This window comes from Aphelocoma coerulescens, chromosome 15 (genome assembly GCF_041296385.1).
Source record: "Aphelocoma coerulescens isolate FSJ_1873_10779 chromosome 15, UR_Acoe_1.0, whole genome shotgun sequence".
Classification (NCBI taxonomy): Eukaryota; Metazoa; Chordata; class Aves; order Passeriformes; family Corvidae; genus Aphelocoma; species Aphelocoma coerulescens.
Window position 1 is genome coordinate 2,175,350 of NC_091029.1, and position 21,138 is coordinate 2,196,487.

At 53.1% G+C, this 21,138-nt stretch overlaps 1 protein-coding gene across 1 annotated transcript in view; it reads left to right on the forward strand.

Moving 5' to 3' along the window:
• NCOR2 (nuclear receptor corepressor 2) overlaps window positions 1-21,138 on the forward strand; it is a 230,343-nt gene that overhangs the window by 112,415 nt on the left and 96,790 nt on the right. Inside the window, exons 5-7 of the mRNA XM_069031075.1 lie at window positions 1,567-1,746; window positions 6,536-6,649; window positions 17,559-17,615. Coding sequence (XP_068887176.1) covers window positions 1,567-1,746; window positions 6,536-6,649; window positions 17,559-17,615 — 351 coding nt within the window. The remainder of the gene's footprint in view (window positions 1-1,566; window positions 1,747-6,535; window positions 6,650-17,558; window positions 17,616-21,138) is intronic.

The window sequence follows — 21,138 nt, forward strand, 5'->3', positions numbered from 1 at the left end:
CAGGCTGCACCCAGCAGGGACAGGTACCGAGCAGTGCCAGGGCAGTATCTGCACACTCACCACGTTCAGCATGAGCTGCAGCACGGCTGGTGAGTAACCCAGAGCCATCACCCACGTGCCTGGTTAGATGGGGGAGCACAGAGGGGTTCCCAACCATCCAGCTCCATCATGGCAGGAGGACCAGCCTGGGCTGAGGGTCAGCCCTGGCCTCACCGGTGGCTGTGTCAGCACGGAGGGGAGGGTGCTCAGCACCAGCTGGTGCAGAGCAGTGTTGTCTTTGTACAGGGCTGCTGTAATGAAGGTGGCAAAGTTGTGTGAACTTCTTCCCTTGTTTGCCTCCCCCCATCCCTCCCGTTCCCTCCCCTTCGCAGCAGCTGCAGTCTGCCCAGCCTGGCAGCGGTTTAGGGTTACAAACGGAGCCACCGCTCCCCTTCTCCCCCTCCAGGAAGAGAAATCCATCCACTCACTAAGCAAATGAATAGATAAACTTTTAATTAAGGCGTTGGGTGGCTGCCAGAGAGGAGTGTCCTGGGTCAGGGTAGCTGGTGGTGTGCCGTGATCCCCGTCTGTGTGGCCGGTGGCTGTTAAACAGCTGCTTCATCCCAGGTGCGTTCATCCGTGGTGGGCAGGCTCATCCAGGCACGCAGCTTGTGTTGGCAGAAAATGGGCTCCTTTTCTTGGAGCTGGAGAGGGGAAGGGTGGTGTGCAGGAGAGGCAGCGTGGCTGCAGGATGCTCCTGGGATGCCAGCTAGTTGGGCTCAGCAAAGTTGTTGCACTGCTGGCGGCAGAGCTGAGCGTTTCCATGTGTTTTCCCTCTGCCCTCAGCCCTGGGCCATTAGAGCAGCTCCCTGTCACAGCCATGGAGGTTTTGGTGAATTCTCCAGTCTCTGACTTGAAGGGTTTTGTTGAGCTGAGAGCCTCTTCATCGGGAATTTGAAAAACATCAGTTCGGTCTATTTTTATCTTGACTCACCTATCCCATTTCTCTCCATATATGGATGGATGCATTCAACATCCAACACTCAGAGTATCCCCAGAGTTTCAGAAGAGATGGAAGAAGACCTCCATGAAGGAGCTGGGAGCCGTCTTTCCTCCAAGGGGCTGCCCTCATAGCCCCTTCTCCTTCTGCATGGTTAATGCTGCTCTTGTCTCTGTGCCTGTGTCTGAGGAGGATGTGACTGTGGTGTCTCGTTTTTGCAGAGAAGATGTAGCCTTGAGCCCTCTGAAGGGACAGTGGTGCTGGGAGCTGCTGAATATGGATAGGTTTATTGATCCTGTAAGAACATGAGCAGCACTCAAGGTGGTGGGAGCCTCTGAGGCTTTGTCAGGAGGAAGAGCTGCTGTCATGTCCCTGGGAGAATAACCTGGTTCTCTCTGGAGATGCTGGAGGTTGTGGAGCACTGTGGTGATGTGATCTGACAGCTGGTACTCCCTAGTCTAGCAGGTTTTTTTGAGGGTTTTGTGTATTTCAGAAGGCTGGGAATGGGCCAGGGAGCTGTGGGAGGATGAGAGAAGGATCCAGAGTCTCCTGGGAGAGAGATGATCTGGTTGTTTTACGCTTCCCAGGATCGTGGCCTGCCTGGCAAACTGGAGCCCGTGTCGCCCGTGAGCCCTGCTCACCCTGACGCCGAGCTGGACCTGCTGCCCGCCCGGCTCTCCAAGGAGGAGCTCATTCAGAACATGGACCGCGTGGACCGCGAGATCACCATGGTGGAGCAGCAGATCTCCAAGCTGAAGAAGAAGCAGGTGAGAGGCTGTGGTGTGGAGGAGGACATATGTCCTTGCTTCTGCATGCTGCTACAGGCCCTGTCCTTGCCCCTGCATGGCCACAGAGGGGAAGTAGCAGTGCCGGTGCCCCAGGATCATCTGTGTCCCTGCTCCCTGTCGTGACATGGGCGGTGTCTGCTCTGCCGGCAGTCTGGAGCTGGTAGTTGCAACATGAGGGAGGGAGCTTTAGAAACCCAGCTTGTAGGCTCTTTGCATGTCAGAGAACCCAGAAGGGAGAAAAATGTGTCCTCAGTGACTTGGCAGTGGACATGTAAGGGTAAGCAGCAGAGCTGGAAGCACAGCCTGGGTCATCCGAGTCGTCTGTACAGCCCACGTAGCACAAGGTCTTTTCTTTTTCCCTTCCAGCAATTGTCTCCCTGGTGCTCTTGCTGCCAGTATTCAGTACTGGCCTGTTTAAAACATTGCTGCAATGACCAAATGGCCCTTCCAGTGCATCCAGTCCCCTTTCTCTGGGGCTTTCCAGCTCTGCAGCCATGAGCAGCATCTGGTCCGGCTCCAGTCAGGGCTGTGCTTGGGATTTGAATCTGATCTTCCTGGCTGCAGCTTTACCCTGCACAGGAGCACTCCCCAGTAGAAGGATGGCCCACTCAGTGTTGGCCTGTACATAATTACCATAAACCCATTAAGAGATTAATATGACAAAACCTTTAGGGATGTCTGTGAAAAAACCCACAGACTTAAGGGCTTTCACTTCTTAAAGCAAACCACTTCTCTGCCTCTTTCTTTCTGGTTTTGTTTTATTTCCTTTGCTTGGGGTGAGTTTCTGAACTCCCTGATGGCTGCTAATCCCAAATTGCCCAAGAGAAATTACCTTTCCCAAGGGGTTGTAGCTGCAGTAGGAATTTGGGAATGGAGCGAAACCTCTACTTGGGCTGTTTGTTGAAGCTCCTCGAGAATGAGCATGCACTTGATCTTCCCCATCTATATTTTCCCTTACCAAACACTGACAACTCCAGCGATCCACTGCCTGACTTTTCAGGGATGCTGAGGAGCTGCTGCTGATGCTGACAGGAGCAGCATCTGCTCCTTGCTGTTCAAATGAAGCTGTCCTTCCATAAGGAAATGGGGTTTCTATTGTTGGCTGCTCAGTTGCTTTATTTCTTCCCTATGAACAAATTTTATGATTCTTCCTGCCCACAAAAATGCTCTGTTAAATGGGGAAGAAGGTAAAAGTGGCTGTTGGCAGTAAAAGTGTCCCCTCCCTTCCTTTTACTTATTTAATTTTATTTTTTCTTTTTTTGGCACGTGGTGGCAAAGTCATGGTAGCAAAACTGACCCCCCCAATATGGCCTCCTTCCCCTCTGGCTGGAGCCATCCCCCTCCCAGTCCTCCAGCAGAGCTAGCACATCTGGGAAGAAGTGTTTTTGGAGCAGGGGGTCCTGTCTGAGATGCTCCAGGAACGTTTTGTGCATCTGTGCATCCGAGCTGTCAGTGCAGGAGGACGAGCGAGGGAAAGCAATGAGCCTGGAACAGATACTGCTCCTGCAGGAATGTCAGTGGAGCAGGGGAGAAATTGTATGCAGCCGGAATATCCTAATGCTTTTCCCCTCTGTCTTTGGGAGGCCTTCTCAGGGTAATTAAATACATTTGTATGGAAAGGCTGTGCAAAAAAAAAAATCTCAACCAACCACAATCCACCATCTCTCTCTTTCTGGTTGTTCCAAAAATGGCAGGGAAGGCTCTGCCTGGACTTTGCAAGAAGCAAACGTCTTCAGCAAGCTGAGAAACCTTCCCCAAACCCTGCACACCCCTGGCAGGAGGCCACCTCCGTCAGCCATCCCCCGCTCATTCATGCGCCATATGCGCTTAAATCTCTCGCTGAGTCCTCTCTCCCCCTCTTCCTGACAGGGAAGGATAATCCTTATGCATTTATTCCTGGCAGCGGTACCGGGGATCTGAAGGAGAAATAAACTGCTGGGCTGTTCTCCGCAGTGGCGCCGGAGCCTCCCTGGGCGCTGAGCTCAGCGAAGGGCTCTCCGGGAGTACAACACTCCCACCTGGTGATGGAGGTGGAGCCGGCCGGGTGGAAGAGCTCCAGGGTTTCCCCTTCCATCAGGCTGAGTTTCCTGTGTTCTCCCCTTGTCTCTTTGAAAGTGGTTTTCAGAGATGCCCTGTGGCTGGAAGGCTCTGCTCTCCCTGGGCAGGTGAAGCATCCCAGTACCCAGGTGATGGCAGCTGGGTGCGTGTGTAACATCCTTGGCTTCATCGGGCAGGTGTCTCCAGCACGGGATGGGGCCTTCCTGAAATACCACCCACCTTCCCACCAGTGCTGCAGGCTGCAGTGGTCCCTCCATAGCACATGGTCCGGCCAAAGGGTCTCTTTCCTGGAGGGGGCACCTCTTCCACTTGGAAATGGCTTGGCCTGTGGGTGCTGTAGGAGCCCGGGCTATGGCTAATGATGGCATCTTCAACACTGCTGCCCTGTCTTGCATTTGGGGAGAGTAGGGAGGTCTTGGGCAGCCACTGCTGGGGGGAGGGAGGGAGTGTGGAGCCGTCAAGACTCATCTCTCATCCCGCTCTCTCCCTGTAAAGGTCACAGTCCCAGCCTGGCTTTCGTGGCAGACCTTTAAGAAATCCATTTTGTCCCTGTCTGGGAACCCTGACCTATTTTGCTTTGCCATTTCCCACGGCTCCCAGGAGTAGCTGTCGTGGGCTGCAGTCAGGTGTGCTGCCTCCAGCCCCTCCTCACATCCTTATCCCAGCATCTGGCCCTTTAATACCCATACAGTGCTATGCCACAGCAAGTAGAGTTTAATTCTCTACTGTATTTCAGCTATAATTAGATTTGTATTTTTTCTTCTAATGAGATGTTTTTAAAGAGCCTCCACTTAGTGGCAAACTTTCATTTCCTGATAGGCCATCAAACCCTCTTGTCTGAAATCCCTTGCTACACACCCCACCACTTGGCAGAATTTTTGTGGGTTTCCAGAACAATACAGCCAAGTTTTGGATGCGTTGACTTTTTTTAAAACACAAATATTTTCCCCAAGAGAAGTAGAAGATGTGTCTGATCCTTTTTGCTGGCTCGTTCTTTGGAGTTCTTGGAGTTTATCCCATGGGAGTGAGGATGTGTGATAGGTGCCTTAGGAGGACACCAGGGAAGAGCTGGCAGCTGGAAGTGCTGCTTCTGTGCCAGGGCTGATGCCAAGCACAGCTTTGCAGCCTGTGGTTTCAGCCGTGGCTTCCCGGGGAGCTCTTGTCCCCTGTCCTGTGGTTTGGGCCACCTGAGAACAGCAGAGGGCTCGTGGCTGTTCCCGTGGTTGGAGCCTTCGGTGTGCCACCATGGTGTGGCTGTGTGCAGGCAGGAAGGGACAGATCCCTGCAGTGCTGGGGAAGGTTCATCCCCTTCCAGGGTGCAGATGGTTCAAGATGGGCGTTTCCTGGCTGTTCTCACTCGTGGCTGGAGTACCTCTAAGGCTATTGGCCATGCCAATTTATGGGACACGGGCTCTCCTGCCTCTGCCAGAGCCTGCTCCCCACCCACCCTGGCCAGCAACAGCAGCTTTTTTGGCTGTATCTTGGTGTTCCCTATACTGCTGCTTTTCCCTCTGGGGGAAAGGGTATCCACCTGTGGGGAGGTGGAGTCCACAGCATGGGGTGCTTCATCCACTGAAACACAATTTTAGGAGTGTGAGTTTTCCTGGCCAAGCCATTAGACCTGTCTGGGTGCTTAAGTGCTTTCTTGGGCTTCATCCTCCTGCCCCGGTGTGCTAAAGGTGTCGTCAGCAGGAGCAGAGATGACGGGGAGGAGGAATAGGTGCCCACCTTCTTCTCAGGCCAGCAGCTGTCACTGCCTGTGGGAAGTCAGTGGTGTGCTCGCCTCTGGTGCAAGCCAAGTCCCAGGTGCATTTTCTTCCTAGTACAAGACTCGCTTGATTTTCCTCATGCTTCAACAGGGGATGCTTTAGCTGCAGGAAAAAACTACAAAGATTTGGAGATTCAGAACCAAGCAGGGAAAAAATCCTCAGCATTTTTTGACAGCCGCTCCCTCTCCCGTGCCTGTGCTGCCCCGCAGCTGCCGCGCACGGCTGCGCTCTCCCTCCTCGCAGGCTGGCCCCAGGAGCAGCCTGGAGGAATCTGTGATTTCCTCTTTCAGCTGAGCAGTTCCTCAAACTTACAGGAAGGGCTGGGATGTCTCCTCCTACCTCACAGTGTTGGGAGAGTCAGAGGTGCAGGTGGAATGCCAGGTTTACCTGCTGACCACGGTGATATTCCAAAGTGCAGGGGTGGCTGGTGCACGAGGCATTTAATCGAGAACAGTCATCCCAAGGCATGTCCTCTAACCACTCCACTGAAAGGTGAAGCTGAGGGTGGAGAGCAGCCTTGCTCATCACCCCTGGCTCCTCCACCTCTCCCTGCACGCAGCAGCAGCTCCACAGGCAGGTAGCAGCAGGGAGCCGGGCTGGATTTAAGTGTTCCCAGTAAAATCGTTATTTCTAGCCTCAGGCCCGTTCCAGGAGGCTCCTTTGAGGCAGGTCCTCATCCTCCATGCCTAAAACACACCGACCCACGAGCACAGGGCCGGTGCCTGGGGCAGGCCAGCGCTGCGCTTGCGTGGCAGGGCTGCTGTAAGCTCTCCTCCCTCTCCCCGTCCCTCCCCAGCCCCAGCCTGCCCGTGTCTCGCAGGAAGTCTCCTACCATGGCGGTTTCTGCCTCGGTCACAGCACCACAGAGAGTCTCGTGTGGACAGGGACGGCTGCGTTTCTTGCTGTGACTCACCCTCCTCCTCCCCCCTCTCCTTCCACAGCAACAGTTGGAGGAAGAAGCAGCCAAACCACCAGAGCCTGAGAAACCCATCTCTCCCCCTCCTATCGAGTCCAAACATCGCAGCTTGGTGCAGATCATCTACGACGAGAACAGGGTGAGTCTGGAAATGATGGAAGCACAAATGTGTGATCGTGCCGTGTCACCCTGGCCAGGGATGGGGAGGTTGGTAAGCACCAGGTGGGAGATTCTCCTGGGCGTTACCTCTGGGGTGGAGGCTGTGGGAGTGGGATAGATGGAGCCCTGTCAGGATGGTGACTGCAGAGGGCTGAGCCATGAGTACCTTGCGCTGCCTTGCGGATGAGCACTAATGTCTTCTGAAGAACCTGCCTGGGGGGGTTTCCTGTGATCAGCCTTAGAGATGAAGTGCTCAAGAGATGATTCAGACTCCTCTCTGTTAAACAGTTCGCTTTATCTTCTTCCCCGTGAGTGAACCTGTTCGAAAGCTGCCTCAAAGCTTGGGCTTTGGTGTAGTGGGTGGGCTGCATGGATGGAGGGTGACATCTGTGGTGCTCTAATACTGGCAGGCCAGCTATGAGCTCTCCTGGCTGCTCCTGAGCCCCCCAGGCTGGAGCAGAAAGGATGTGGACGCAGCCGTGGCTGGATTTGTGGACATTTGATGCTGTAAATAGCATTAACAAAGGTCAGGCTGGCATCCCTGGCTCTGGATCTCTGCCTTGACCGCTCATTTATCAGTCGTTGCCTGTAATAGCAGCCCGAGGAGAGACGAATTTTGCTGTGTGCATCGGAGCGATGCTCAGAAATTGGGCCCTTTGGTAGATAATCAAGCATATTCATTTTCATTTAGGTGTTGGATAAAAAGGATGATTTTGCATAAAAGGAAAACTACCAGTCGCTAATTATTTTGAATTGCGAGGCCTGCGATTTCACTTGGAGCTGCAGAAATCCAGGTGCCTGACTCCTAAAAAGAAAAAAAATCGCCTACCCTGCGCTCCCAGGCAGTGCAATTTTCCTGGTTTTCCTTTTTCCATCTGCTTCTCTCCCTGAGCAGTAGGAAACCCAGCGCTGGCACGGTCTGTTGTGTGAGTGGGTGAAGGCTGAGGTCGAAGTGTTTGAAGCATTAGCAAGTGCCAGCTGGTGATGGCTTTACAGCACTGGGCTTTGGGGGCAGGCACCAAGTGTTCCTCACAGCCATTCTCACCACCAAGTGCCCTCTCTGGGGGTCTTGGGATAGATGGCTTGTCCTCCTGTGCAAGCAAGGAGGCTCAAAACAAATGAGCTCTCAAACATTTTTATTTCTGTTCCTTTGAGCCCCATCCTCCTTGGACACTCTTGTGTAGCCGAACCACATTACAAGGGGAGGAAATGGGGGGGTGGGGGTGAGGCAGGAGGGAAGGATGATCTTCAGCCACCACGTCCCCAACAGCCTGAGTCGTAGCAGTCCCCGTTAGCTGGAGTTTGCTCAGGGCTGGGTGTCCTGCCAGCCCCCTGTCCTGCTTTGTCACCTCTTGTCTCTGCCCATGCCAGCAGAAGGGTCACACGTTCCCTCGCACCACCTTCTCCAAGCATTAGGCTGAGCTCAGCCAGCTTGGTGCCAGGAAATTTTATCACCATTAACCTTTGTGGTAGGTGCACTCATTCCAGGTGGGTGCTCAGCAAGCAAAGGTCACATTGGACACCAAATATTGGTACAATTTTGAATCTGGCTCTGTGTTGGTGTCTGAATTATCCCAAGGATGGGTAAACGACGATTCTTCCCTATTCTTGTGAAGTCCCCTTGCGTGTTGCGTGTAAGGAGCCCGCCTGTGGGCTGGAGACTCCAACCAACAACCTTCCCTTTGGCTTGACAGAAACCAGAGCAGGTTGCAGAGAGGTTCCCCCTTTGGATCTGTCTATGGGCAACAGAGCTGACAGAATCACTGGCCAATTGTGATGGCTGAGGCTGGGGGGATTGGAAGGACCCTTTCCAGTACCACAGCAGGGAGAGGCTGAGCTGGGGCTGCGAGGGGAAGGGAGTGCTGAGTGTTGTCTTTGTGAAGGCTCCAGTAACAAGAGTGGGAATCAGGATGTAATTGCCCTTCTAAAGAACATTCACAGGCTCAGCTTTCAGCCTCTCGTGTACTGAATGTTTGGGATGCATTTAGTGGTGACTGCTCTTCCTTTGCGGCCAGGAGGAGGAAAGCTGGAAGAGGAACGGTCTTGGGATTAGAGTCAGTTGAGATTGTGGTGGAAAGCAGTGGCTGGTGGTCGGCTGTGGGGTGGCTTTGATGGCAGCAGATCCTCCAGGTGTATCCAGCTGTCTGGGAATGTGGGAGAGCCCCAGACACTCCTGTGCTGACCTGTGGCTCTACACTTAATTGCAAGGTGAGTTGGTAGGAGCAGAGGGCAGCAAGCCAGATAGAGATGTATTGATCTAGAGTGGGGAAGGTCACTGAGCCAAATTTTAAGCCTTTCTGCCTCTTCTGTGCCATGGAAAAGCAGTGAAGTTGATGCCTCGAGGTCTGCTTGTGGGAAGGGCGTCGGTAATGGCTGAGCCAGGGCTCCAGCCCATGCACAAAGGGAAGGAAAGCCGGATTTACTCGCATCGCTTGGCTTGTGGCTTGCTCGAGGGAGGCAGTGCACGGTAAGAAATGCAAATAAAAAGAGGATATTCAGGCCTCAGGAGGAGGCGAGAAAGGAAAGCACCCCAGAAGTGCTGGCAAAGCCTGAAATGATCTTTAAAGAGCAGTGCTGTGGAAGGGGCAGAAAGCCAGCCCTTGTGCCAATCCCAGAGCAGGTGGGAGGCGGCAGCTTCATGGAGGGGCTTCTGCCTGGCTCTGGCTTAGCTTTTCATGAACCACGGGTCTGTGCTTCACCGAGCACGCGGGTGCTGCCGTGCCCGTTCCCACCGCTGCTGCCAGGCTGTGCCGCAGCCGCACACTGCCAGCAGTTATACCCCGAACAAAGGCGAGACCAAAAACGGTCCATGGGAGAGGAGAGGTTACGTGAGGACAGAGCAGCTAGAAACGCCGGAAAATCAAGTTAGCCAGCCATTCTGTGACCTACTTTCCTTTTGGCGATAGCTGTGGCTTTGCAGGCGTGAATGGTTTCTAATTTTAGCTTATGGTTCATCAGGGAAGTCTATATATTTTTCTCACCACCGCGCTGCGTATGGATGAGGGGTTGGGATGAGGGCGGCGCCGGGCTGTATCCGATTTTCTCCGAATTCAGGTTTGCTGATGCTGAATGCCCATCACGCTGCTGTTCCCTCTCGTGACCTACTTAACGTGTATGATTTTAAAAGTTCCTCGGTGTCAGAGAGGATAATTATGGGAAATGTGACCTGTAATCCCCTCTTGCTACACTCTGCTGGACATGTAATTGATTTCCAGAAAAAAAAGGTGACTGTACAGATTGCACTGGAGAAGAGTGGAGAGAAGCTGCTCTTGACTGCAGTCAAATCCTGGGCTACGAGTCTGTTTGGTTGCATTTGGGAAGCTTTTAGGGGACTTGGATTGTAGAGGAACAGTTTATATTCAAGATCCAGGTGCCTCCTCCCCTGCTGTGTGCTGACCAGAGCCATTTTATCTTGTTTCCAAAGATGAGCTGTGAAGTTGCACCCAAAAAGGTACTTTTTGGGAAAGCTTTGCAGTATAACACAGAAAAACATACATCTGTGGATCTGAGCCAAAATTTCCACTGTGAGTGCCAACTGTACCATTTCTGGAAGGATTTATGAGAATGGGAGTTAACGTTTTTGGTACTGTCTGTGGACTAACCTGAGAACAGACAGTGGGCAGCATTGTCAGAAGCATTTGAGTCCTATTTTCAAAAGTGTGCTCAGTCCTCAAAGAAACAAAATGATGTTTGAAAACAGTTACGGGGGCCAGAATTGCCAAGAGCATTTGAAAAGTGCCGTGGGAAGCTCAGCGGACAGTTTTGGCTGCAGGGTGCTCGGGGCTCCTCTCCAGGAGCTGGTTGCTGGCAGGGTGGCACAGAGCTACCTGGAGAAATCAGGTTGGGATGGATGCCTCAGTTGATCCTGAGGCTGACTGTGATGGAGGGGTCTGGGATTTCCTAAATTAAGCCCTGTGAGCAATTTTAATGTCTCCCCTGCGGAGGAAAGCTGGTCTCTGCTGGGTCTGGCACCTCAGAGGTGGTGGCTGTGTGACACAGCCTCCTTGAGGGCTTTAATTTGCACCTCTGGGATGTGTTATTGTATCGACAGAACTTAGCTTTCTTCCACCTCAAATCCCCATAACAAAGACGGATCATCTATGTGTATTTTTAGCTCCAGCTTTATTCCACTGGGCCATTCCTGGGATTCCTTGCATCCACCTTCCCTTGAAATCGATTGAACATACCTGGGCTTGAAGATGTTTTTGTGCTTTAAACGGAAATTTCCAAGGCCCTTGCTAGGCACAGGGAGGAGAGCAGCAATGCTCTGTGCCTTTCCTGGGATGCAGGGCTGGCCAAGCTCTCCTTGGCAGTGTGTCCTGGAGGAAGCTGCCACCCAGCATCCCACCGTGGCTTGGCTGGGTGCATTCTCCTCCAAGTCACCTGTGTGTCCGAAGTCCCCATCCGCTCCTGGGCTGATGTGCACGCAGAGGCACCCGTGAGTATTGTGGTGATGTGGTGCCCGTGTCCAGCTCTCTGCGAGCCAGATGCGGGTGGCTGGAGGCTCCCTGCGGCCCTGCCGTGCACCGGAGCCAGCAGGACTCCTGCTCAGAGGCCAGCAGACAGAAAGCAGCTCGCGTGCTCGTGTCCCTGCAAACCAGCACACGGCAGCTTCCTCTGAAACATTGCGCTCATTTATCGGAGAGGGAGAGGTCGCGTCAGGACGTGGCGTGACTTCGCCCTCCGTGCCGTGCCAGGGAGGGGACACCTCGTGCTGTGACCCACCACAGCGTGGCCAGGGCTAGGACCAGTCCCCCCATGTGGCCCCTGTGGATGCCAACAGCCCTGTGAGCCCATCCCTGCTCCGCTGTCAGCCCTCCGAAAAACTGGGTTTGATGCAGTGCAGGCAGTGGAAGCAGCAGCAGCGTCTGTCTTGCTCTTGAGATTGAGCTGGTGGAAATCAATAAGATTAAATTTTAATTCGTTTTCTGTCTTGGTGCTTGTTCCTTCAAAAGGGCACAGCTATCTATCTATAAATTCAGCATTATGCCGTAAAATTGGAATTCAAAGGATTGTTTGGAACTTTTTCCACCCCCTGCTGCTGTTGTGTCTGTGCAGAGCGTGTTCCCAGCTATCGGTTTACCCTCAAATACCTTCATAAAGCATTAATGCCCCATCCATAAATAAGAGAATAAATAAATGAAGGCTTTTAGCATTGCAAAGTATAATCTTGCCTTTAACTACTCACAGACACTGAGTGTGACTCAGATCCTACAGGGATTTGATGTCTGTAGAACTCTGATTTTCTATGAACTCCTGATTTACACGAGAAAGGGAAGAATCGGGCCTGCCTCGTCAGCACGGAGCTGGTGCAGTAAATAAGACCTTATCAGTGAAAGTGCTTTTGAGCATTTAATCTACGGGGCTTTTTTCAAATTCCAGTTTACAGGGTAGTTGGGATGGGGGTGTTCCGTATTTGGCTGATGAAAGGGCCTTGTTTGTTTTGCTTTTGTTTCTAATAACTTTTATTCTGCCTCATCTGGGCTTGGTGATGCAAAATGGGCTTTTGGATAGTCCGGAGGAAAGCTGGAAAGGCCAGAATTCAGATGCTGTTGACATTTCTCCATGATAGTAAGATTTCCAAAAAGATAAACAATTATCCTGGAGTCACTGAGAATCTTTTAAAATTTTTATTGGATTTTAAGGAAACTTTCATTTGTTTTGGCTTTTTAATGGTCCTGGTGTCTGTTTCAGGATCTGGAGTTCCCAATAGCTGTACTGACTTAAAAGATTGTCTGTGATTAACCCAGACCAGATAAGGCCATGTCCTGCATTTTCAGAGCTTGGAAGTAGTGACGAGAATGTCAGAGATCCCAAATCTGCTGGAGGGAGGAAGGCAGACCCTGCAACACAGCCCTGGCTCGTTGGGTTGAGTGACTGGAGCTTTCCTGTAACTGCTGCAGTGCTAAAACGTGGATTTCTGGAAGTTTTCTGTGCAGTGCCAACATTTCCAGCAGTTTTGCAGCGGTGGAAGGTTCAGCCGTGGTTTGCAGCGGCAAAGCCTTGCTGGCACATCACTTCAACCTTAGTTTGCCTGTGAAGGGCACCACAGCCCTGCAGACAACAGAGTGGGGTGAATGTGTGAGTGGAAACCCAGCTGTGTCTGGGGGTTCCCCCACTGGCCATGGGTGGGGGTAGGAGCAAACCAAGGGCTGAAACTGTCTGGCAGTGATGAGCCAAAGGCAGAGAGCAGCAAGTCGCTGAAATGAGTCGGCTCGTCACACTCTGCTCGGGGTAGGTGGGGACTGGTGTGAACACACGGCTCCAACGTCACCTCTTTCCTCTGTTTTCTTACTGATTGTGATGAGTCACTTGTAACCCCCACTGCATCATCTGCTGGCCCCAGCCTTGGGGATGTGGCTCAGTCGCTGCTGGTGTGGCGGGGAGATGGCTCCAGCTGAGCACAGGGAGGTGGGGGAGCGTGCAGGGCAGCTGCATCCCATGGGCAGCCCTGGAGAACATCAGCCCCTGGGCCAGGTGAGAGGGGCCAGGCTCACACCACTGAGGCTGACCAATGTCCCCTGGTGCTCAGGGTATTTGGGTTCAAGGAGAGCCCAAAAAGGGCACTCATTCTTGGTCTGCTGAGAGCACTGTGGTGGCCATCCCTGCAGGAGCTGGAGGGGGAGGGGTGTTGCTTTCCCTTCCACAACACTGGGGCTCATCCCACTTGCTTTGTGTGGAGGGCAGCAAATTGCTGGGGTGGTTTGGCTCTCAGAGGGAGCATGCTGAGGTTTAAAGGAGAGAAAAAAATAGTACTTGTGGTTGTAGGAGTGAAAATCTTTCCCTGTGGAACGGGCATTGCCAGGTCGTGGTTTGGTCCCAGCACATTTTGGCTGTACTGTTTGCTTTCTTGCTGCATGCAGAGAGGTGTCTCGCCTGAGGGTTTCCATGATTTCTGCTGACTTCAGCCACACCTCTCCTGAACTTTGTTTTAAACAAAATCCTGCTCCAGCCTGCCTCTTTGCCATGCTGCTCCCCCAGCCCTGCCTGTCCCGGGGATGTTGTGGTGCCAGGACGGGAACTTTTTCCAGCGCAGTCTCCTGCCTCTGGAAGGGCTTTGCATATCTCTGTGCAGGACATGCCTGGTCCCAAACAGAAACCCTCCCAGTCCCCAGCACTGCTGCCTACGGGATGCTATAAATAACCCTGGGAGCACGGTTCAGCTGCAGCAGCTTTGTGCTGCATGGAACCATGGCTGGAGTCGGTCCAAGAAAGTGCCGCCTCCTAATTTCAGATCCGCTTTCTCAAAATAACTCCTGTGTTTCCTTCTCTTCCATTTTTAAACTTCGCTTTAAGAAGAGCCCACGCAAAATCCCAGACTCTCCCTCCTCTGGTTTCGGTTGCTCCTCTGCCTCGTGGGGTTGGCTCATCATCCCCACGGGAGCTCACATGGCCGGAAAGTTGCTCTCCTGCCTGCTTTCCCCTCCCAAGCCTATTTTAAGTTTCTTCAAAGGAAAAGCAAGGGGCTGGAGTTTGCTTTGGAAGCCAAATGCTCTTTAGGCGAGAGTGAAGATTTTTTGTAGTCTGCAGGGAGGTTTTTGCTGTTGGCGAAGATCTCTTTAGTTCCAGGCCCCTTGGAGGAGCATGAGCCGGGGTAAGAGCGCGATCTGCCTGCCTGTGTCCCTGCCTGTGCCCCTGCCCAGGGGGAGAGAGGTTCTGTAGGGGCAAATGCTGCTGCCTGCCACATCTGTGGGTTCCCTTCTGAATCCGTGGCCTGCAGTGACCGTGGTTTTGGTTCGGATGTGCTTCTTGATCCCTCCAGAAATGCACTTGGAGGTCCCACGATGAGCACCACTGCTCCTCTGCTGGAGCAGTATTTCAGGATTCTCTACCAGATCAAGAAAAGGGGTCTTTGCCTGCTCACTGTGGAGCTGCAGAGGGACTGTACAACTGGTGGGGATCTTCATGTGTCTCACTAGAGGTAAAGGCTTGGGTTTGCTTCTTGATACATTTCTTTCTATTAAATAACAGGAATGCAGACACGGGTGGGGTCATTCAGCAGATGTGGGATGAACCCCGTGGTTTTCTTCTGCAAGGTCTGTCACTAAGCATACTCCTAACAAAATTAGTATTGGAACCAAGTCCTAGGTGGCCGTGCCTTTGGAAAGGAAAGGGTTTACCAGGACTGTTGGTGGTCTTCAGCAAAGGTCCCGCTGCTGCAGGAGGGCCTGGGGGGGCTGCCTTTGCACCTGAACAGTTTGAGGCTTGCATAAATTCTCCAGTCAGGCTTTGGGCTTGCTGGATCCCTAGGCAGGAACACACCTCCCTGTGTCTGTCTGTCCTTAGAGGTGTGAGCCCCAGTGTGGGGTGGGAACCTTCTGCTGGGTGTTGTGTGTTCTTCCCAATTCTGCCGCCAGCTCTCACCTCGGTCTGCCAGGCCTTTCAGACAGCTCGTTATGGTTCTGCTATGATCTGATAAAGGCAGCAAGGAGCATTAGCAATTGCAGTGGGTGTCAAGTGTTAATTGGGCAGCTTTCAAGATAGAGGCATTTCTTTGTGTACGTACAAAGATATGACGTGCTCGGAATAGCTTCTGCTCCTGATCTTTCGTTCTGGAGACGTGTATATTGCAGTTGGTTAATGCAAGACAAATTATGTCATTCTTCTTGATTCGCCACATGTTCTGCCTATGGTGGTTTGCCTCTGGCTTGTCTCATTAAGTTGTCTAAACGTGGCAAATGCAGCAAGCTGAACATACTCAGCTTTTTCTCGAAGTTAATCTCATTGTACACAGACCTGCAGCGTCACTGGTCCTTTGCTGTGCCATCCCTGCTGCGGGCGTCTTCCACCAGCGCTGGTGCCCAGGAGAACAGGCCCATGGTGGGACTGTCTGCCCTAAGTGAGGCTGCAGTCTTCTACCCATAATTATGCAGACTGCAATTAATTGGTTTGCTGCTTTTTGTCCCAGGTGTGCATCAAAAAAATTTAGGTAAGCTGATGCCTCCTGCTCACCAGCAGCCAATGGCAGGCAGGAGGGCATTGGCCAATTCATCCTCTCGGCCACTGATGTAGAGTGTTTTTAGCAGTTTTAATGATCCTGCCTCCCCTGAAAATCTTACCCCTGGTTTTAATTCTGTAAGACTTCTTAATGCCACAGTGTTGTTGTTCTCCAAGGTCAGCAGGTTTTACAGCTTGTGGAGACCAAACTACTGATCTCTGGCTCAGAGAAATTCATCCATTGTGTGATGAATTTCTCCAAGGGGCAGGTCCCTGGGCAGACTTGGCTCATTCCCATTAACGGAGTTAGGTGGGCAGTGATCAGGATATCTGTGAACCCCAGGGTCTGTTGTGTGTGGATAACCAGGCAGGGATGCACTAAGAGTAGGGCTGCTGCCTGTCCTGTGTGGGGATGGTGCCAGGGCAGGCTCCCTGCACGGTGACATTGGTTACATCTGTCTCAGCATCCTTGAAGTCGCTTTTAAATTGCACAGAGGCTTTGTGTCCTCCTGAGCATACAGTAAATACAGGAACTGGAAACCTCTCCTGGTCATGCTGTGGTGAGGCACCTGGGGCAGGCTTTGCAGCTGGGATGGGTCTGGTTTTGGCCAGGGCCATTTGTCAGGGCCTGAGCCCCACGGTGGGCAGGGTGACTCACACGGCTGCTTGGGGTGACTCTTTCAAAGCGCACGCTGGCAAATCAGACTCTGTGTGGGTGCACAAGGCCCCGGCGAGGAGTCTGCACACCTACAGCTGCATCAGTGCTTTTGAGGACCTGCCAGCAGTGGGGGGATAGGTGAAACTTTTGGAAACTCTCCACGGGCGTGGATGTGGGGGCAAGTGACAGGGCCGTGTGCCAGCCTTTGGCGAGACATCCCTGTGCCGAGTCCTTGGGAAGCTCATCCTACCCTGAGCCAGTATGAGAGGTGCCTGATGCTGGAGAGCTTTGTAAGCCGGACCCCTGCAGCTGAAATCCCTTCCCTGCCCTGGGGGAACTTTGCCCAGGATTTGCCAAGCCCCTCTGATTCTGCCAGGAGCCCAGACCCCAGCCCACCCCTGCTCCCCAGGCCTGGGGCTCAGCTCCCTGTTTTAGGCAGCTGGGGATTTTCTGTCTCCCTTACCCCAAAATAGCTAAAACTACCTATTTTATCTGAACCTCGGAAAATCCATCTCCTCATCCCCATCACTGCCAGGTATTTGGCTTCAGTGGCTCAGCCCGTGGTGTCGGCAGCGTGCAGTGATCTGGATTTATCGGACTGTCAGTAACCCCCCTGAACAGCCTGGCTTTGCGAGGAAGTGCTGTTTACTGAAAATGTCATCTTTTATTTAGACTCCTGCTACAGCCAACCCATGTCTTTTTTTCAGGCCTGTTTAATTAGTAACCACTGCACAGCCCCTGACACGTGTTCCTGGGTGGCTTTTTGCCTTTAATAAGCACTAGGTAGCCTGGTTGGGGGCGGGAGGGGACGGGGAAGGGCTCCTCTGCGGCAGGGAGGGGAGGGAAGCGAGAGCACGATGAGGAGCCAAGGGCAGCTCAACTCTAATGATCACATGCTCGTGAAGCGATGAATCCTAGAAAGGGCATCTCTGCGCGAGTGCCGCTCTGCCCGCCCTCCTGCTCGCAGGGCAGCCGCGCAGAGGTAACGGGCACAGTCCCCCTGCCTGGCACCCAGAGGGCTCGGGGATCTGGGTCACTTCCTGGGCAGAGCTCGGATGCATTAAAGTCAGGATAACCCGAGTGCCGGAGCCCTTCGCCCACAGGTTTTTCCTGCGGGTCCAGAGGCTGAGCTGAACCTTTCCACCTGCTCTGAGGCAGGGGTGGGACTTGTGATGGCTCTGTGGAGGTCTGAGAAGGGGTTTTAGCAGAGGGGAGAGCTGGAGCAGAGAGCTGCGACTTGTAACTGATGGCACGAATAACTTTTTTTTCTTCCTCTCCCCTTTCCTCCCTGCAGAAGAAGGCAGAGGCTGCCCACCGGATCCTGGAAGGACTGGGTCCCCAGGTGGAGCTGGTGAGTGTTACCTCTGGCTGCGGGGAGCGGGAGCCGGGCCAGGTTTGGAGAGGTTCCTGGGTGGTGAGCGATCACGGCACCCTGTGTGTGTGTCTGTCAGAAGGAAGTGTGCTGCTGGCCCGGACCTCTTGCTGGCACAGCACCAAGGCAGGAAGCAAAGTGACTGAGATGAGTACTGAAACGAAGGCAGACGCATACACAGAGCCCTCCTCGGAGAGGGTTAACCCTTTGGTTCCTTCCTCACACGCTGCAGTGGAGCTGGAGCATGGAAGGGGCTGTGGCACAGTCTGCCTCTGCTTGGGATGCTGATGGCTTCATCTGCTGGTGGCAGACACAGCACCAGCACTGTGGGGCTGCTGCCTGGTCAGCCAGCCTCGAGGTGCTGTGTGGAGGGATGGGTGCTTGGACTCTCCTCTGTCCCACCCACTGGAAAAGGAGGGGGGTGCTGGAGGGTGCTCCGTGAGCACAGCCCGACTGCAGCTGCCACAACCTGCAGGTATCGGGACTCGCACACTTCCTATTTCGGTCTCTCTCATGTACAGGGAGGCTGAGAAAACAACTTAGAACAAATTGTCAGTTTTGGGCTGCTCCCTCATCTGGAAAAATCCATCTGTAAGTCAAAGGACTGATTGCTGGAGGGGCAGCTGGAAACAACCCCCTGGGGGCTGGGTCCTGGAGAAGGGTGCCTGGAAAAGGTGCCTTGGCAGTGATGCTGCTGGAAGGATCGGACCCAGTCTGACAGAGAATCCCCTGCTTTGCACCAGCCGTGGGATGCAGTGGAGGGAGCCATCTGTATGAGATGGGAGCAGGCAGCTCACAGGCTTCGACAGCTGTAATTTGCGCTTGCCTTGTGGAGGTGGCACTAATTGCTGTCTTCCCCTGTGTATAAGGGAGAGGTCACACGTGACAAAGCCCACTTCCTTGTTGGGGAGGTAACACTCATCATTACTCCTCTGAGTCACCAGGGTCAAACCCTTTCCTCTTTCTGCTCTGAAGGCTGGCAGTGCCCAGGGTTGGTGCTTTCTCATCCGAAAGATGTTGCATTTCCTTTCCTTCCTCCTCCCTTGTTTGGTTTTTTTTTCCTTGTTTCGGTTTGTTGATGTTTTGTCCCTGGGTGTTGACACTGCACGATGGGGTCTGTAACAGAGCCCAGTGCAAACCTTTCCTCTGTCTCTGTGCCTTACTCATTGGAAGGCAGGGGAAAAGGGGAAACCTCTCTGAGAAAACCCAGCTGGGCTCTGTGTGCATCCTGCAGACTGTCTGCTCCATGTGCCATGGGAGAGGCACTTCCTATGGCCCAGCCCCCATGCCATGCCGGGCACAGCAGCGCCCAGGACCTGCCAGTGGCCTACGAGAGACGAGATGAATCGTCACAGCTTCTTCTGAGCTGGAAAGGAAGCAGCTCCAGGAAGAAGAGCAGCTCTGCGTGCTCTGCCCCATGCCCGTGCCTGCTCCACCATGTCACACACCACACGCTCCAGCCCTGCGCCTGCCACAGCCCGCGAGTCTCCTGCAGGGAGGCTGAGCATCCTGGTGCCAATCCAGTATCTGCAAGGAGAGGTGTGGCTGTCACCAGCAGGGCTGTGCGTTGCTGTTGGCTCTGCTCAAATGTCCTGTTCTGGCTGTTCTGAGAGCTCTGGGTGGTGCCTTTGGAGCAGTGATGGTGCTGGATGCACACTGGCTCAGTGCAGGCAGCGTGCCCGGGTTCATGGGTGAGGTGAGAGGTTGCAGTGGAAATCAGTCAGCCGTGGCACCAGAACTGTGTGCTGCTGGCAGATTGCAGCAGGAGGCCCAGGGAATCCCAGGAAGCAGGGATCCAGTTCAGGTCCTGGGAAGCTGGTGCTCCCTTCTGGGTCAGGAGGAGCTTGTGACTCAGTGCACCAGGACTCTGGTTCATCCCTGCAGTGTAGTGGTACCATTTAAAAAATATCCCCATGTTTTCCCCAGGGAGAAATGTTTTTGAGATGCATAGTCTGAACCCTGCAGTGTCCAGAAAGCAATTGAGACCTTTCATTCTGTTTTATTTCTAAAAAGCTTTCAGTAAATCCAGGGCTTTTCCAGTAATAGCTTTGCATTGCAATTGTGTTTTTCTAAAATGTCATCCCCCAGAGAAATGCATTACTTGTTCCTAACCTTGGAGAAGCACTGAGGATGTTTTGAACATCACCTTACCTATCTGACCTGTGAGCTTTGCTTCTGCTTAACTTTCTGAGAAAGGTGGAATTCAGAGCCATTGTGGATGGCTCTGAGGGAAGATGCTGTTTCTCAGTCTCTGACCTGTTGAGAATAAATCTTTAAGTATTTAGTCTGTAAGTTCTCTGTGGGTAAGGAGAACTTGTCTCCTGGGCTTCTTCCACTGCATGGGCTGAGTTACAGTGCTGAAGCTATTGTGCAGATAGAAATCTCTTTGAGGTGCTGGTGTCGTGTGGATCTTGGTTTGGGTCCCAGAATTTCTTATTTCTGAATGTTCAGGCATTTCTTTTAAAGTGATGTGTTCCAGTGCTTGTCTGCTAACACTTAGGTTTGCTAGCTAAGACTTGAAGTGTTCATATCATATATAGTGGAGAGGAATCATTAGCTTTTGGTCAGCTGGTTGGCATCAGGGCATCTGTGATGTCCATGTGCACATGAGCATTTTCTAACCCAGGTCCAAACCAAATCGTTAATTCCACTGCTTCTCCCAGGAGGAAGGTCTCTGTGACCTGCCAGGTGTGAGCTTCTTTGCTTTGATTTTTATGAGCAAGGAGGGAAGAGAGACGCTTATTTCTCAGTATTTCCAGTTCTTGCAGTCCTCTTCCAAAAGACAGTCACTGGTCAAGGCCTCCCAGCAGTTGCTGCAGTTGAGCTTTCCAGGGTGACTGTGGACGTGATGCTCTGGAGCTGTGGCTCTATTTCTCCTCTCTGTGGTGCAGACCTGCCTCTCTCGAGCTACGTGATGAGACGGATGTCTGTGTTCCTCTGAGCTTTCCAAGCGTGAAGCGCACAGCCAGCTCTGAGCCTGGAGTCAAACCAGCAGATCTGAGAGGATTCATGATAGAAACACCCCTGGGGAAAGGATACCACTGAGAAGGTCTTCTTTGTGAGGACCTGCTCGTTCCTCTCATCTGCCCTGGCTCTGCCAGCACAGGGTGGCCAGGTGTCTCCTGGCAGACTTGCAGCCCATCACCCCCTCGCCAGGTAATGGACACCCGGTCGCTGCCGTCAGCCCTGCATCCCTCCTGGAACACGGGGTTCATCTCCCCTGCCTGTCTGCCTGGGGATTACGTGCCTCTGCGTGGCCCTTCCGCCTGGGGATTACGTGTGCTTTCACAGTGAAGAGGGACGTGGCCAAGGGCAGCCAGAAAGAGAAGCTGATGACCTGCTGGGGCTGCAGTGATGGCGTGGGGAGAGCTACACCCAGCCCTGTTCTGTGTGGATCGATGTGGCTGTCCTGTGTGGCAGCAGAGTGGTGAGGCAGTATCTGTGTAGATAGAGAGGCTGTGTGGAGACAGGCTGTGTGGAAAAACAAGCTTCTGTGCCAAGC